At 41.0% G+C, this 18,398-nt stretch overlaps 1 protein-coding gene across 8 annotated transcripts in view; it reads right to left on the reverse strand.

The window, feature by feature from the left end:
- Positions 1-18,398, reverse strand: part of LOC144534478 (phospholipid-transporting ATPase ABCA1) — a 187,392-nt gene that overhangs the window by 12,091 nt on the left and 156,903 nt on the right. For all 8 annotated transcript variants that reach the window (XM_078276426.1, XM_078276424.1, XM_078276418.1 and 5 more), the window contains 6 exons: positions 13,367-13,429; positions 11,794-11,900; positions 9,658-9,799; positions 8,493-8,627; positions 6,604-6,707; positions 5,008-5,100 (listed from right to left, as the gene is read on the reverse strand). In XM_078276426.1, coding sequence (XP_078132552.1) covers positions 5,008-5,100; positions 6,604-6,707; positions 8,493-8,627; positions 9,658-9,799; positions 11,794-11,900; positions 13,367-13,429 — 644 coding nt within the window. The remainder of the gene's footprint in view (positions 1-5,007; positions 5,101-6,603; positions 6,708-8,492; positions 8,628-9,657; positions 9,800-11,793; positions 11,901-13,366; positions 13,430-18,398) is intronic.

An 18,398-nucleotide genomic window follows, 5' to 3' on the forward strand; every position in this document is an offset into this window, starting at 1 on the left:
GAGCTGCACGTCAGGCTATTCAATGCAGAAGTATAAACTGGCCTTTAGATATCCATATCTAAGCAGAACATAACAGCAAGTTTAAAACAATTAATTAGCTTTTTACTGCCGATTGGTGATTTTAAAGCAAAAAGCAAGATCTTTGCAATTTAGGGTTGAATATGGCATATATAGAAAATATAATGAATGGAATATGTAAAGTCATGACTGCACCACATTGTCACAACTAATCGTTTTCATAATATTTTACATTAGAGATATGATACAGCAGCTTAACACAGCGTGGCAGAGACACTGTAATGTCTGTGCTGCAGTTCTCTTTTCTACATTTTCGTTATTCTGCCTCATCCTCTTCTCCACCCGAATCTGCTGGAAAGTCGTTCTTCCATGTAATTTAAAACAAACAACAGCCAGACACAGATAAGGGCATGACAGGCAGAAAATAATTCTGTTGCCTTCCTTCATCTGAGGGAGTCTAGAAAGGTCACCCTCGTCATTGCCAAACCTTGTATTTGTGTCCGCAGGGGGGATCGCGGATGCGGGGCATGAGGTCAGTGTTGCTTGGGTGGTCTGATGCTTTGATCAGGCAGGAAGTTATCCAAAAAGCGTCTTTAGTTCCTGGAGGGGGAGCTTACGGAGCTCTAGGCAGAGGGTCCATAGGCAGTGTGAGGATAGATGAATGGATAGAGGAATAGATAGGGGATCTTTGTTTGTGTGTTATGGTTAGAGTTAAAAGTGTGCTGTAAAACAAGGGCCTTCAAGTAATGAAGTGAGATTATGAGCAGTTAAAGTAACTTAGAATAAAACTTAAGTTCATTCTTTACCTTGGAAATAGTAGTTTAGCATTAGCAGTTAAATGCAAATGGAAGCTTAAGATAAAAGGCAGCAATTGAACCTTGAGTGAAGATTATTGTGTTCAAATAAAACTATTAAACCTGTCCTTAGTGAGTTTTCAGTGATAAGTAGTGGCAGTTTGCTTCTATGTCAAGACATATTTACAAGGTGTTTGCATGCAATATTGTGCTTCAAAAGTAATCTCACATGAAGGCCATCATCTGGCCTGTAAACTTATTACTACTCGATTTTCAAACATGCATAGTTCACCTAATAAAAAGCCTTTGAGCCACGTACCAATTTGTGCAGACCTTGAAGGATCAAATGTCGATGCAGATGCTTGCCTTGACTGTAAGCACTAAAATAAGCTATGATACAACTAATGTAAATTCCTGCAAAAAAGATTCTCACCATTTATCAAGGGAATTAGGTAAGAGTTGGTATATTTTGAGTGCAGACAGCTCCCTCGATATGTGTAGTACATATACAGTACACCATCTGTCTGTCAATGTTCTAGCAGTCTTAATTACGCCTACATTTCTCACGCATCGTAAACCGTAAAGAGAATTATTTTGTCATCCATCTCCGCCGGTGACACGCACTTAAATGCCGTAAACTATTTAGTTAATGGCACACCTGCAGAGCTGACGCAGAGTGAGTGGGAAGAAGTTTATTGGACTTCTCAACGTCAACTTTAGGGGATTAATCCAAAACTTTTAGACACCACTCTTGTAAAAACTATCCAGCGCCCACACTGCATTACCTTAATGCATTAAAGGCACTTTACCCTCCACTTTTATATCATGACGTGCTTTAAGCAAGGAGAAAATAAGACTCCAGGCTGTGGCATGTACTTACTGCAGGTACTCTATGAAGAGGGGATATGAATGATATCAATCAGTGAAAAATCCTGCATCGGCTAGCGGGTGTCCTCTCTAACTGACAAGATTATAGGGGAGCTTTGAAGCTGCTTTTATTGGTTCCTCCACTTCATTTTGGTTTACTTAACACCTGGGAGCTTTCACACCAGCACACTGCTGTACTAAAGCACTATTTACAGCCTCTTGCACATTTTTTTAAAACTCATTTATATCCCTCTCTTCTGCTGTCTTTCATAAATTCCTGGAAGTGTGATTGATTTGAGGGACTCAAAATCAGCTAAGGTAGGGAGGATGTTTTTCACAGCCATGGAAGACAATAATAAAGGGGCTTCTCAAAATGGCCGCCCTACTGTTCAGCTTTCACCGAACAAACCAATTCTTCAGCCCGTCTCACACTCACACTACTGACTAACTTTCTAGCAGTTTAAATAGGCTATTTTGGCTCCTTTGGGGCTTGATTGATATACAGAGGCGGGCTTGTTAAAGTAGCAAAAGAGCATCTGAGTGATAAAGACAGGGTCACCACTGAACTAAAGGGGGCAGTACTAACAAGCACTTGGATAGCTGCGTTGGAAGCCTTGCCACCTGACAGTAGCAGAGGAAAGAATAAATAAGGGTAATATGGCGAGACATTTTTGAAGGAGAGGAGGCGATGGAGGGAGTGAGGGCTGCGAATGTGGGAGGTGAGCAATAGAGAGAGAGCTGCCCCCAAGGCGAGATTCTGCACTGCGTTCATGGACTTCTGATGAAAAAGAGATGGAGACGTTGGGGGTGGAGGCAGGGGGAAGAAGCACCAGCCCCAGCATTGCAGGTCAGCCGCTCACACCGTGTGACGATGGCGTACACCACCTGCCTCTATCGGCATGCTTCCCCCTGCTACTTCAACCCCTGCTGTCTGATGGAACTCTTCCCATCTGCAAACTGGCAACAGCTTGTGCATTTGTGAGAATCAGCCCCTCCATTCCCACATTATGGACTCAGATGTGGAGACAAACACAAAATACTAAATGTTACTCTGCAACGCTGGATCATCCCAACAACTTAAATGGTGGTGGACAACATGTTAAGCCAAGGGTGGGAGTGTGTGTGTGTGGAGGGGCGGAAGCGACATGGCAGCACAAACATGTGGCTGGATAGTGACGAGAAAAGAAAACAGAGAAGACAGTCCTTAATTGCCTTTTCAGTCATTACCAGGGTCCCACACCTCATGAAACATTAATTACACCAAGCGCTGAGGAGATAGGGACGCTTAATTAGAAATTATTCAGTGTGTGGCAAGAACTGAGAGATAGCATTTCAGCAGCATGTAAATTGTCCGTGTGAGATCTAAAATAAGCACGGCAAAAATCGGTGTAGACGTCATGCTTATCTGGCTTTCCCTCAGTTGACTGTCTTGTGAAGTGTGATTCCCTTTTACCTGATAGCATGTTGAGTGAAGTAGGACATGTGTTAACCCTCTGTTCTCCTCCCTTGTTTGCTGCTTCTTACCTCCTCCCCCATTGCTTCCATGGCTCTTACCTATCCTATACCTCCTGCGTGGTTCATAAATAATTTACACCACAAGCTCTTTCCCCTACAGACAGGTGGTAAATGACACAGAGAATCTGTCAATTACCCTAACATCTGGGAGGGGTCTGATTGGTAAATCACTCTCCCACTTTAGCTACGCCTCTCAACTGTCCCTCGATCTCACTCTTCTTAAGCCCCATCTACAAGCTACCTTTCTCTCCACAATGAGACAGTGGCCAATGATATGACATTAACGCTCTTGATGTGAAATACCCTTGACACTATTGCCCCCTCCATGCAGTTCCAGGCGAATCCCCTAATCCCCGTCACAACTTTAAAAATGGTCTGCTCCTCCCCTCATCCCAGGTGTATTGATCTTTCTCTCCACCACACATTCCTGTCGTGTGTGTAGCTCTTGTGTGCGTGTGGAATGTCCTTCCTCTTACAAGATCACAAAATGGAGTGGTAATAATGTCATCGGACTGTACCTAAGGTAATGGATCGGTCTCACTGTTACATGCAGGGCCCGGGGCATAAGTGCTGGCTCTGGGAAATGTCAGATGAATATCAGAGAGCAGGTCTGAGTGCTAAGAGTTAGGGGCATGGAATACTGTATCTGTTATGGAGACATAGCAAAAAACATTAATATACATGCACAAAGCCTATTAAGGGTGTGCATAATGACAGGGATGGAGGAAATAGCATTTATGGGTCTGTAGAGAAACAAATGGGAAATCGAGATAATGGTGATTGACATTTTCCTCATATAAAGACCTTTTAATGTGAAATCAATACAATCATGTTGATGATGTAGATGTCTACACTAAACATATATGGGTGCATATATGTGGATGTATTAAGACAAGAAGCTTCCTGGTAAGCAAAACAAATGAATACATTATCATTGCATAGCCTCTGAAACATGAAAGCATGTAGAAAGGAGAGGTGCATATCATGTTAAAGGCATAGTCGTACATTTTGGGATACACACTATGGGCCCTATCTTGCACCCGGCGCACCGCAAAGCCGAACACAAGTGTCTTTGCTAGTTTAAGACCCGTCCAGCCCCAGTGATGTTTAAATAGCAAATGCACCTGCGCCCATCTTTGTGCCCATGGGCATGCTGGTCTTACAGGGAGGTGTGCTAAGGTGAATTCTTGGAGTATTGCTATCTTGAGGCAGCTAGAAGTGATTGCGCCATTGACCAACAAAAACCTGGTCTAAAGTCAATTTCATTGTTATTTATTTTAACAGCAAATCAGTAAAATGTGCCTAGGCTTATGCACAGCACGCGCACACTATGCTTGTTACACACACACACACACACGCACACACAGGGATGCGCAGCACACAAACATGCAAAAGATTACAAATAAAAATATTACGGTACAAATTAGCCATCATAATAGCAATGCGCCAAGGTACAAACGCGCCTGGCTTTTAAAGGGAATGGGAGATGACACTCTGATTGGTTTATTGCATGTTACGCCCAAAACACACCTATGAATTAATGAAGACACCAAGTTCAACCCTTTTGAACCATGCGCCCGGCGCACGGACCCTTTTTTCTGCCGTCAAACTAGCTTTCTTGAAAAACCTGAATCATTTTCTTATTGCCAATACACAGGGTCTTATGTTATTTATATATACAGTATAAATAACAGAACACCTCAGTGGGAGACAGAGATTTCTTTCACCTCAATTCAAGGAGCTTCAAAGAATAATTTTTTTTAAAATTCTGCTCTTGGTGTAACGAACCCAGGGGAAAAAGAAGGACACTTACCGGCTCTTCAGATGCTGAATGCTCCCGAGGCACTTGAAGCGACCGTTGACCATGATGGCCATGCGTGTGCACAGTGCTTCACACTCCTCCATACTATCGAAACAAAGAAGGGGAGGGGGGGTTGCAAAAATGAGATGCAGCAATAATTCCAGGGTCTCTTACCTACTAGTCTGGCTCAACGGATGGTCATAGCTGGGATAAAGCCTGATATGCCGTGTGATGTCCATCCCCTCTAGCTATCTCTGCTATCGGGGCTTCACGCCGCCCAGGATGGTTGCTATTGTCTTAAAGAAATACAAACAAGCCAGAGCTTTTTTTTCTCGCTACCCCAGAATAGATAGGTGGTGTAGCCAGACCATACTCCATCACCGACACAGCGCTGCAGAGATAGGTCTGGCAATGCAAGACTACATCCTCACCAGATGAAAGACAATGACATCTTAAAAGTTTTTTAGTATAATGACTTTTGTAACGTCTGGCCTCATTCAAATGCTAAAATATTCTATATTTAAGGCTAAGCCATTTATCACAAATGTTTTTTTTTTTATAAAGGGTAGAATTTTAGACTGTGCCAACTCACATTATTTTTGCTGTGGAAGATCTCTACTTATTTACAGAGAGAGAGAGATTTACTTATTTCCTCAATTACAGTTAAAGTTTGAATTAGAGCATTTTTACATGTCTACTTTGACACCTTAAATGGACGACAAATTTGGTAATTAGAGAGAGAGGAAGGGACCATCTGTAGTTCTTATTTTCTCATTTTTTCTCTTTCGGCGTTGGGCTGGAGCAGGAGTCATTTGTAGTTGAGGCAAAACCTGTGAAGCCTTTCTGAGGAATGGTGCAATTAGGATTATGACTTTGTAAAACCTGGTGAATCTGCCACTTAACAAAACACAACCACCTGGTCATGCCATGGACGATTGGATGCAGCTCAGCCACATTGCCTTGGACAACAACAAATGCTTTTATTTCTCCATGAAGGGAAAACATATAATGAGGTTAATATATTCCAAATGAGACAACAGCACATAGTATGCACATGCACTGCCAGGGGCACAAATGATTCAAAAACCCAAGCAATTTGGGAAATGGTAAAATGAATAGCCATGCAAATTGTTAAATGTTCCATAATCGACTTGGGCCATCACGTTTTAGGTTTCGGAAGAAATCAGGCATTTAATATTGTTCTACTCACTCAAAACCATGCCCCAACAGGCCAACACTACAGAAGAAAAAGTTGGGACTAACTTTGCTCCAGGAAGTCTTGGATAATGAAAAGACTCCAGCACTGATATTGACAGTTTCCCTTTTCATGGAGGAAAAAAAAGCACCAGTCGGTCAATATGCCCTCATGCATGAAAGCTTTATAGCAGCCAGTTTGTTTCTGGCAGCCAATATTAACTGCCACGCAGGAAACAATACATTACAACTAAAGTGTACCTCTAACCAATTATAGTTACAATATTTTCTGCTGATTTCATGGTTTGGTTGCTCTGCTATCCCTGGTGAAGAGTCAAACTATTTTGACTTCATCTTATTGGGTGAAGCGTGAATCCATTAGAGAAAATCAATAAATAAAGAGTGATGTTGCACCTGTGTGATGTGAGGATGACTGAGCGTCCCTCTTTGATGACACTCAGGATGCAGTCCCACAGGAAGCGCCGGGCTTTGGGGTCCATCCCAGTGGTTGGCTCATCCTGCAATAAATGTCATCTCTTTAAAACATTTCCTTTGAATTCTGCCTCAGCACATAATTTAAGAAAGTAGGATGTCATAATATACAATTTACAGCAACAATTTACTTTAAACAGATAACTTAATGATATATGTGTTTAAATAAACATACAGATAAGTGACAAATAAAAGGAGAAACATAAGGAGCAGCAATAAGCCACATAAAGCAGTTATCACATCTCAACCCAACTGAACAATGAATGGATTTTTTGGACAGACGGCGCTCTCCAACACCATAAAAAAAAACATAAAAAAGGAAAGAAATTTAAATAATGGTGTTCCAATCTGTCCAGTTAAGGCCCAGAGACTTGTCCAATGTAAGCCAAGGTGCATTGAAGCTGTTTTGGCAGCTCATGCTCACCAAACTCATTATTAAGACACTTGTTTTGTCACCTTTATGTGTGTGTTTACATACTGTACACATGTGGGAGAGATAGAAGTGTAAGGTGACATATTAAACATACCTAGGTAAAGTCTGGGTGAAATCTGAGTAAACCTGGATGTACACATAATGGAGACATATACTGTAGCACCCTCCAACATAGCAAAACACACACAGAGTCTCAGTGACTTGCTGTTTCTTTTTCCTCAGGGCTAGTCTGTTCGTGCATGATTAGAGAGTGACAGTACTCAGTCCATTGGCTGGTTTCGTTCCAGGGCTGGTTCTCGCTCACTAGCAGAATCCTACAAATCCCATGGGGTATTTCCATCACTGTGCCCAATGTGTCCCTGTGCAACTCCCTGGGCTAGCACACAATAGTGAAACTGACACAGACAACCCATTATCCCACTGCCTCAAAGTAAAGGCTAGCCTGGCTCAGGCGCGTAAATAAGTAGGTTTGGAATAGTGCAGCTCGATAGGCTAAGCAGCACTGAGCCAGAAAACAGACACGATTGGAAAGATTATTCATTACCTGACTCAAATTGTTCTTAGCAGCATAATCTCATGGGTTGCTTTAAATCATGCAAAGTAATGCATTTATAACAGTTTACAGGCAGTAAATCAAACATCAATTAGGTTGCATATTTTATGACATTTGTGGGTATTAACTGACATTTAAATCTATTTATATAATATTACTGTATATTACTGCTTTATTAGACCATGTGATGTGGTGGCTGGGACATGGAATAACAAGTTAAATTTGCAATAATCTTAATGTCAATCCATATTTTGGTGAGCCCCCACAGGGAGCCCCCAGAGTGATTTAAGGTAATTAAAGTTTGTCCCTCACAATAACATGGACACAACTTCCTAATGGACATTAAAGCCGCTTAATTGAAAGCATGCGATGCAGTGTATTCTGAGTCATGCCTTCATTAATCTTCCATCATTGAGAAAATGTTTTTACCCTCAATTTTAAGTCCTGATGAATAGGAATTTAATACGTGCAAACACAGTTGTGTGTGCTCAACATTTTCCAAAAGGAATTGGTTCTTTCTTGAAAAAACATGAATTTAAACATGACCAGTGAGTCACTCCTGAAAAATACACCCTTCTCTCATTCAGTGAGGATTTCTAGATTTATCCAAAACCTGTTTTTCTACTAACTTTTGAAAGCATGAGTTATCCCATCTTCTTACTACAACCAAGTCTCTGTGTGCTTGTTAAGAGAAAAAAAACTGATCTTCTGTAATCCATCTGTACAGCATCAATATTGCTTTAAAGTATTACACTCTTAAGTCTCTAAAAACAGCAGGGTATCACATTTCACCATGTACATTACATCAATAAGGATGTATCTCACCAGGAAAATCACTGGAGGACAACCAATCAGGGCCATCGCTGTAGAAAGTTTGCGTTTGTTCCCACCGCTGTAGGTTCCTGCTGACTTGTTGGAATATTTGACCAGGCCCAATTTTTGGATCCCCCACTCTGCCACCTTTTGAATAGAGAAATAAAAGTGACCCAACCAATTACGGTGTCAAAAAGAATGTTCACAAAAAACTCTTCATCAGATTTTCCATGATGGATGATATTTTGACTTGGCTCTCCAATGTATTTAAGCTATGTGGTTTTCAAGGACAAAGCATGACAGCTGGCATCACTGTAAGACCTTAATCACAGCCTGCTAAGATACTTTTCTCCTTGCTGTTTTAATAATGTCTCGTCAAACACCAGCAATCAGGCACATCACCAAAGTGCACAATATCGCCAGGTCTCAAAGGACATGTTTAAGTGTCACAATAACATGCATGCTGTGGCACCTGCATTTAACTTCCAGTACATTTCTTGAACATACTGACATTTCTGTTTACCGATGATGCAAATATGAATACACGAGGGCTCAATTTGGATCGAGAATTGTCACCAAAAAAGACGCAATGGGCGACAGCATAATTAAGAGTTATGCTAGAAGCGCAGAACAGGGTCCCTTCACACTGCAGCTAAAAGATCAAAGCCCTGGCGCCGGGTCCGAGGCCTATGGTCACTGCCAGCCTCTTCCTCTTTTGATCTTCTTGTTGTAGAAGCAGGCGGTGCGAGAGGATTGCGGGGAGGCTGCATAGGGCTGGCCATACCACTGGACATGGTGAATAATGTAGAGCCATAACCCACAGCTGCTGCTTTTCCACCACCGGCCATTTTTCATTATGTATGGCTTCTCCCATTGAGGTTATCTATCACTTTGACATGTACCTCAGCTTGCCCTACATGCATTCTACTTGAAGTATTTTGATGGTAAAAATAAAACATTCTGAGAGCAAATAAACATGTCTTGGAGTAGTCCAACATTTCAGTTTCTTCATATTTCTTTTTTAATATCCCAATTACGAGAGCTTGACAACTAATCTACATTTATGCTATTTAAGTTAAAGATATAGTGCTTCACAACATTACTCATGAGTAAAACAAGTTAACCCAGTTTTAAAATGTACAAGGACAAACAATGTATGGAAGGATATAACGGTTACCATGGTGATCTCATTTTCTGGTACCCCTCGTAACCTGGCGTAAAACTCCAGATGCTCTCGACCAGTCAGCAGCTCATTAATAGCATCAAACTGGGGACAATAGCCCAGGTTCTGGTGCACGTCCCTCATTTCTGTTCTTATGCTGGGAAAGAGAACATATTAGAGATTAGAGATTTGACAATGGATGTTATTAATTATTGAGATCACAGATTTAAAGGTAATGCCTTAGCAAGACAGAGTTTTTATATCAAACATACAATGAGAACAGTTAGAAGGCCAAGAAGCACACACACACCATTTATGTTGCCTATTGTATTTTAAAGATAAATGAGATTGAAACTGATTTGTTTGGAAGGATTCATTACATTTTCCCCAATACCTCGGAGCGGAGTGTGTCAAGGCCTGCGTTTCTCTTTGAAACTCTTCCAAACATATATAGAGCAGCAGAGTGGTTCATCTCACATTCTGTACTCGTGGTCTCGAGTGTCCCCAAAACGAAAACGCAAACAAACTAACAAAAAAAAAATGTTTTGCAGTTCCAGGCATACCATCATGCACCCACTAAAGGCAAGTAAAACCATGGCAGCAGCTGTTCTGGATGCAGAAGTGCCCTTTTTGCAGTCAACAATATGAATACCTTCACCCCCTGCAGGCGACAAATGTTACAGCGGATTTTCTTTCTTCTTTTTACAGCTGCCTTGTTTAAAAAAAAAAAAAGATAATATTGGACCCATTTTTTCCCTCAAATGTTATTTTCCAGGAGTGATTTGATGTGTCAAGAGGCTACTGGATCTCAACAAGGCCATAGTGAACTGAAAGCTTTACTGATTTAATATTACGTTTTATTTTAGCTTTGATAAAGGATCAATATACCAAAAGGTGGTATAGCCTTTAGCTGGTTCAGGTTGTCCCTGCACCAGCTGGTGGGCAAGGGGATGGCTCCTGCTCCCCTTTGTTTTTTGTACTTATGTATGTACAGTATACTTTGTATGTTTATGCCACCTTGTGAGGATAGCGTGAAAAATGAATAAAAAGTTGGTCAAAAATCAAATAAAAATCAAACACAATCCCAACCCTGGTAGTCCACTGCTACTGTTAGCTTGTTAAAGAGACAGCCAATTAGCCACTACTGGCTGTTAGCAGACGGTATCCACCAGCCGGCTCAGATGCCAAATGCAGGTATGAAAAGCTATTCCCTGTGAGCACATAATCACAGATAAGAGAAGACAGTAAGGAGAGCAAAAACTTGAGATGCTGCTCCTCTCTTCTGCCGATCATTTTTCTTGCCAATGCACAGAAAGCGTGATGAGCTGAAAACAGAAGAGTGGGTGTACTCACATCTGTTTTTCTCTCTTCTACATCGTTTTTGTTCCCCCTAAAGGTCTGTGGGATTGTTCTTTGATCTCCGTTACCCACATTAATCAACATTAAGACTGCTGTGTTAGGCATTGCTCTATTCAGCTCTCTCTCTTTGTTGAACACAAAGTCAATTACTAGATGTAGAAATGAACCACTATAGCAACCGTTGTGACGCGAAACCAACCGTAGCTTACACACAACCATGCTCGGATGTGCTTCCTCAGAGATGCATGCCAAGGCAAAGAAACACAGTTTGTTCCTAAAAATAAGGAAGAGCAAGCCTACCTATGCTCAAGTGCCTGAGTCTCTATTGCTATTGCTAGTGTCAAGGTATTTCTTTTTTGGCATGTAAAAAGATTTCTTATGACGGATTCTTTAAGGCAGAGACAAAAAAAAAAACAGCAAGGTACAGGGCGAGGATGTGAAAAGGAATGAAATATGTGCAAGATGTGCAAGAGGCAGAAAGAAAGCGAGAGCAGAGTTTTCAGCATTACTGAGAATATCGCAGTAAGGAGACATGAGAGAACCAAAGTTGAAAAGGCAGATATGGCAGAATGTATAAGAGACATCAAAACTACCTAGCCAAGAAAAAAACTAAGCGTGAGAGTGAGAGAGAAAGAGAAATAGAAAGCTGAGTTACACAGAACAAGAGAAGCAGAGAAAGGGTGTGAGCTATAAAAAAAAAACCCACGTCAGCTCGATCCCCATCCGAGCAGCCATCTTGGGTGGCTAATTATGATGACTTACTTGGTGCACTAGTGGGAGTTAGAGGCTCACCTGTATCCATTTAGGAAGGCCTCTCCACCGGAGACTGGGATGTCTCCTGTCAGCATCTTGAACGTGGTGGTTTTCCCAGCCCCGTTGATTCCAAGCAAGCCGAAACACTGAGGGATACAATGGGGAGGCTCCATTAGGTAAACTGGGTTTTGTAGATACACGCCTCATTGGAAAACAGACAGCAGACAGTGGTGATGCATGGAATTTCAAATATTCTGTATGTAGATGAGTTGACTTTTGAATAAACACTTACCATTAACTCCTTTAATGAAGTTTATCTATAGACTCTAAATATTTGTTCACAACATACAGTATAATTGAAACTACAATTTATAGTATGCATGACTGGTTCAGTTCAGTGTTTAGCAAAATAACAAATTGATGTATTTCTGTACACAAACAAAACAACAGACTCTAAATCAACACGCCAAGCACACAGGAACAAATATTGTAAAAACCTGACCATTCCCAACTGCATTTCTTCCTGCCTCTGTACATTTCTACAACAAACATGATCCTTTCTTTCTTTGTCTAATCTCCCTGATGCTGCTGATCTTACTTCCCTCTGGAGGGAATGCGGCAGGAAGTCGTCTCTGCGGAGCCCCGCGGTCACGTGACCCACCTTAGGTGCTCTGGCTGTGGCATAAATATTTGATTTCTGTCATTCATTGATCCCTGCTGTTTGTGACCTGTGCTTGTGAATGCATAGAAGAGTGCTAAGCTTGACGTAAAAAAGGAATGGAAATGCAGTGTGTGATCAGTCGAGCCCTGTGAATCATAATATTCTACTGGCATTTACATTGGGCTTTGAGTAAACAGTGGCAGCGAGGATGGATACCACTGGAAAGCCCATCGAGCACGACTGCCTGTCAGCATTTGAGTTTATGTTTAAATCAAGCTTCCAGCGCTACAGTGTGTGTGTGTGACCATGAGTATGTGTATGGTGGTGTATAACATGTTATAATGAGTAATTATTTAGTTAATTTTACACAAAGGTTCCTGAGTCAAAAACTCTATAAAAGTTTACTTTGTTGTATTTGGTTGTTGTAGTTTCCAACTGCTAATTTGGCAGTGTACTGAACTAAACATCACTGGGTCCCACAGACCCTGTTGCTCTAGCAATGATCTTCTACTTGCCTGCTCGTGTGATTTTAGCACACACATGCTTGGCAGTAGCATAATGGCAGAAAACAAGCCGGATAAGGAGATTAGTGTTCCTCCCAACGCCTTCTGTGAGCAGCGTTTGGAAGCCAAACACCAATCACAAATCTTCGAGAAATAACTGGAAACTGTAAATCAAAGCCCACAAAGAGAATTTCTGCTCATTGCTACCTGCTCTCATGTGTCAATATTTTGTAAATATTGTCATTATTATTTCATAATTTTGTCATATCCATTGTTTTTGTTCACAGGCAACAGCGAATGAAATCATTTCTCACACAAGGGTGTTGCTGGTGAATTTAAAAAAAAGTAATGAAATGTGTAAATGCAAGAAAGTCGTCCAACATGGACAAAATCAAACACACTATAGGATTGTAGAGGTGCTTGTGTGATTCAGCAGCATTTGGCTCACCTCTGCGGCAGGTACTCCCACACATAGCCTGTCCACGGCAGGGGTGCTCTTCCGAGAGTAGACCTGCAGGGAGCAGACATTACAATGAATCAACCAGCCAGCCAGAGAAAGGGGGTGAGGAGGCTGAAGGCAGGGAAGGGTGGGGAGCAGACAGTGAGGAAGATAACACAGAGGATAGCATGACAAAATATGGAGCGATAGGCCAGAGCAGCGGGGAAGAGTAGAGATGGAAGAAGCAGGTAGAAAAAGAAGGAGGGAGAGAGACAGAGAAAGTGAAGGAAAAGAAATGATCAAGAAAGGATAATTTGCAACATTTAGAGCCAGCCAGATGGTAAAAGGTAGTAAAAAAAGAAGTTAGACACTTGCACAGGGGGGAGAATAGGAGGACATTAGTATTTGTGACAGCAGTGACAATATTCATGAGGAAATCTGTCTCCACTTTGAGTGCCACTTCAGTACCTTCAATAACCTTCAATACACTCACAAGTCACCCAATATTCTATGTATGGACACCAGCTTTACAGCAGCTGCATTTAGTGGTGTCAATATAGAGGTGATTCTAGTGAAAAAGCATGCTGTCCTTAATCTGAAAAAGTATTTTCTATTAAATGTAAAAATCTATAGCCACAGCAGAGTGTGTAAGAATGTGATGCTCATTCAAATTAAACAGCTGCCTGCGGCTGCTGGAAATGACCCCAATAAGAGTGGTAAGACTGATGCAAAACATTCACGGGCAGTAAAACCCAAAACAATGAGCTGAAAGAAGCTAAAACACTCTGGAAGTCAGAGGGGAACTGCAGTCTTTGTGAAAATTTTCACGCAACCCCTTTCACATTGCACCCATTATTTATATAAAAATATTGACTGACAGATCATTGGACAAGCTAACATTCCATCCCTAAAACTAGACCACATGAGATGCAGAATCCCATCTCTCAGGACAAAGAAGATTTGAAACCTCTCACATTCTGATTGTGAGTCAGTATCCCACTAAGATCATGTAGGGACAGTGGAAAATGAGAAGGTGGTTGATGTTTTTCCATATCTCACTTGAAAACTTTCTATGCTGCACTCACATCCTCCCCCGCTGACCAGTCTCATCCATGCACATTTTGCATCCAAGTCTGCATCATCTGAAAATCTCACCAGAGGAGGTAAAAAAGATCCCTCTTGAAGTGAACACAATTTTTTACAATTTAGAAAATAAATAAAAAATACTGCAGGCAAACAAAATGAGGTATTTAGTGCATGAGGTTTTTCCACATCCAAGACTATGTTAGGGTTTGATATGCTTTCAAAGTGGTTTGAAAGCAGCGCTGTCTTGCTCGAGCACCAAAAGACGAGGCAAGGCATTTGTTGTTGTTGCTGAATGTGACAGTTAAGACATTTAAAATTCTAAATCGAGGACAGCACTGTGCCCCTTTGAATTATGAAAGAGTGACTACAGTTGGCTGTTTTTTTTCGGTTTTTAAAAGTTTAAAACATAGTTTTCGATGAGTGCTGTGTGTTTAAATGCCTGTACAGTATATACGTGTCAGAGACTTCAACAGTGAATGTTCCTTAAAACAGAAAAGTGACAGGCTTCGTTTCTCAGTGTGAAGGATACATTTCCTGTACAGAATCCCTAAACCAAATATCCAACGTTAAAAAGACTCAGCTGTCCCAGCCGCATTCAGAATGCTACCAGGCAAATGTAAATTTAGAACTGCCACTTCAAGCCTGACAAATAATGGAATTGCATTTATCACACAGTTGGCACATCAAAAGCACTTGATTAAAGCAGAGTTGCGTAGATCCATCATTCTTTCAGTGGCATCTGGCAGCTGCACTCCGTGCTTATTAACCTGGATTACACATACTACTTTTTAGTGATAGTTTGGAGTGCTAAAGTCACATCAAAGAAGCAGATACATGTATGGAGGAAGGCAATTAAAGGATAATTCCCCTCTGACTCGAGCACCACAGCAGCTGTCATGATAAGCAGACGTCTAATCAGATGAGACAGTTGAGTGAATGTGATGGCGGCAGTTGTACAAACCAAAAATATAGATTTAGGTTAGAAAATCACAAGTTTCAGCTCCATGACACTGACACTGCTTTATCTAAAAAGAATGGTCCATTCATTCTACAAATGGCTCACAGCAGTATGAGGTGCTATCCTGAGGTACACCCAAGAGACGCAGTGTTTTATACAGTCTGAAGATTTCCCCTCTCTGATAAAACAGGGCTGTACTTGAAACTTTTTTCCATGTCCTGAAAATAAATTGGAGATGGCGACCCAGACCGGAGGGACCAGATGGACAGTTATCCACTGAGTTAGTACACTAGACAAGTTATGTTTTACATCGGTGTGATTATTTCAGATATATTGAGCATATTGCTTTTGATTTTAGTTTGCATCGCCAGATGTAAATCATGTTTTCAAGACAGTGGCGGCATGTAAACATGAACGCAAGTGTCTGTATAATCTATCTTTTCAATAAACTGTCTGTACACTTACAAAGCTCTCAATGTTACTGTTAACATTTAAGGACCCTCATTATGCTACCGTTGAAGTTTGGTGATATTTTGAGCCTTTTTTTTTTATTAAAGTATCCACTTTAATACAATAACCTGTGTTAATTGTTATATCTTTTATACAAAACAAAGTGATACTTGAATTGTCTCATTGTTTCAATAACTTTGATCAAGTTTTCACGAGTTCCACTTGGAGTGGCAGAGGTTGGATCTTTCAACCATTTATCCATTTCTTAAGTATTTATTCTAACTGCTCTGTTCACTCGCTAACTAGTTTTAACATGCTCTCTATTAAAGGACATAGTCTTGAGTTGTTACTATTGACTCAGATTGGGGGTGTAACCTGTGCAGTCAGCATATCGACTGTAGTAATTCACACCAATTTGTAATCCTGTGTTTCTTTTCCACAAGCATACAACTATATAGATATGTTTTAATCTTTCACCAAATAACACAGTTTCTACTATTTAAAATTAACTGAGCCACTCACTCCACAATCTCTCCAAGAACACCTGTCAAATGCAGAAGAAACCTTTACTGATTCATTTATAAACTTCTGGGGAAGGGAATGAAACGAAAGAATATAAAATAATACAAATCACAAATAAAGAAAAAATTATTGCTGAAAAAAATATATAATTTCAGGAAAAAACTGAATAAAATACATAAAAAAGAAGAAAAAAAGCCAAGGTCAGAAACCACTCAAAGCAAGTCAAACGAGTCTTATTTTACCCACTTATATCCCCAGAGTACACATCAGAGTACAGAGTACTTATCACATGAACATACAGTACTTGTAGTACGCCAAGGTGCCACTCATCACTTATTACTCTCCTAAATTCAAACAGCTGTCACAAGGTTCTTTAAAACTTTCTCTGTCAACTTAGTGAGTGACTGGAAGGTTAAACTGACAGCACTGGGCCTGGAAAATACTCACAGACGGACACACTTCGATTACAGTCTCCATCGATTACAGTGCCGACACTAATGCAGCAGCTAAGTGGAGGCTAGCAGGTGGGGCACATAGCAAAATGCTCCTGTTTAGAGCAGCATGAAAAGGAAAGGGAGGAGCAGGAATCTGACATATGATTGATGGCCTGTCGATCGCTTCAGAGGCATTCTTAGATTTATGACAGGGCTCAGCTTGTGGCGCATGGCCACCGAAGCCATGCACTCATTGATCAATTTGTTATCTACACCCCAAATGGATGGGGCACAGCTGTGGTGGGATTCAATGAGGGCACTGCAGGAAGAATCCTGATGCCTTCTGCCATTGCACTGCTGTTTTTGTGTGGTGACTGGCCACGGTGTCTCATCTCAGAGAAATATTGTCAGCCATCAAGGTGTGTATGAACAATGGCTTCTTGTCAACAGCAGACAAGCTCAATCAAATCTAATCTAATATCTTCACATTTTGGCACTGTTTTAAAGCTGTATTTACAGTAGAGATGAAGTGTTTTCACAAGTTTACAGTTAACAAGTTTTAGCTGAAAAATGAAAATTCCTCTCCACACCTTTCACCTTGTGAGATGATTTGTAAGACATTACCCATCCAACTGTTTTACCCAGCACTTGTTCAGTAATTACCCTATGGAGTGTGGCGCCTGTCTGTGTCCGTGAGCAATGAGTGAAAGATTAAGTATAGTGAGACTGCAAAGACCAAGGGAGTAAAGGAGTGAGGAAGGGTGGTAAGAAGCAATAGGCTGTTAGATCGTCCAGCTGTCGGCACAGGAGCTGCAAAGGAGGCTACTGTGGTGACACTTCCTGCTGCCACGCCGCCTGCAGGGAGGGAACATCTGCCGATGGATGAACCGCAATCTTGGCGGTGTTGAGGCACGCACCGTCATAGCACGCTCAAATTCACCTACTGCATGGAGAGAAGGGCCAGAGCTGTATAGGAGCGCAAACCTTTACGCCCCTAAAATGCTAATGTTTGGTTCTCATGCCCACTTATGTTTGTAAATGTTCACAGCTGCTCACTCGCAACCTGTCTTTCCCATTTGCCTTGCAAACTGAATAACGCAGGTGCAAGTAGAAGAAAAAAACTTCAAACTTCAAAAAACTCCTCCCACCCACTTACACACATCCACAGATAAAGTGGATTACTGCCATTTAAAAAGTGTCTAAGTTCTAAATAGAAAATATTAAGATTAGGCCTGACCAGAGAAGTCAAGTGCAGAGAAAAAAACAACTGTCTAAATTGTCTTTACTTTTTTCTTCAAAGTTCAAAGTTACTTGTACTGCTCATAAAATATGTGCAGTGAAATGCAAAGTGGTATACTGAGCAAAGAATGGCTAGCGTGTGACACAGACTAATAATTAGAATACGAGTAAAAATAAGAATAAAAGTAAATAAATAAAGGATAGAGCAGTAAGAGACAGACAAAAATGTGTGTGTGTGTGTGTGTGTGTGTGTGTGTGTGTTTGTGTGCGTGCTGTGGAAGTTTCTGGTATATGAACCAGTCTCAATCACACCTGTTTTTCCACAAAAACAGGTACATATATCACAACACTT

This window comes from Sander vitreus, chromosome 19 (genome assembly GCF_031162955.1).
Source record: "Sander vitreus isolate 19-12246 chromosome 19, sanVit1, whole genome shotgun sequence".
Taxonomy (NCBI): Eukaryota; Metazoa; Chordata; class Actinopteri; order Perciformes; family Percidae; genus Sander; species Sander vitreus.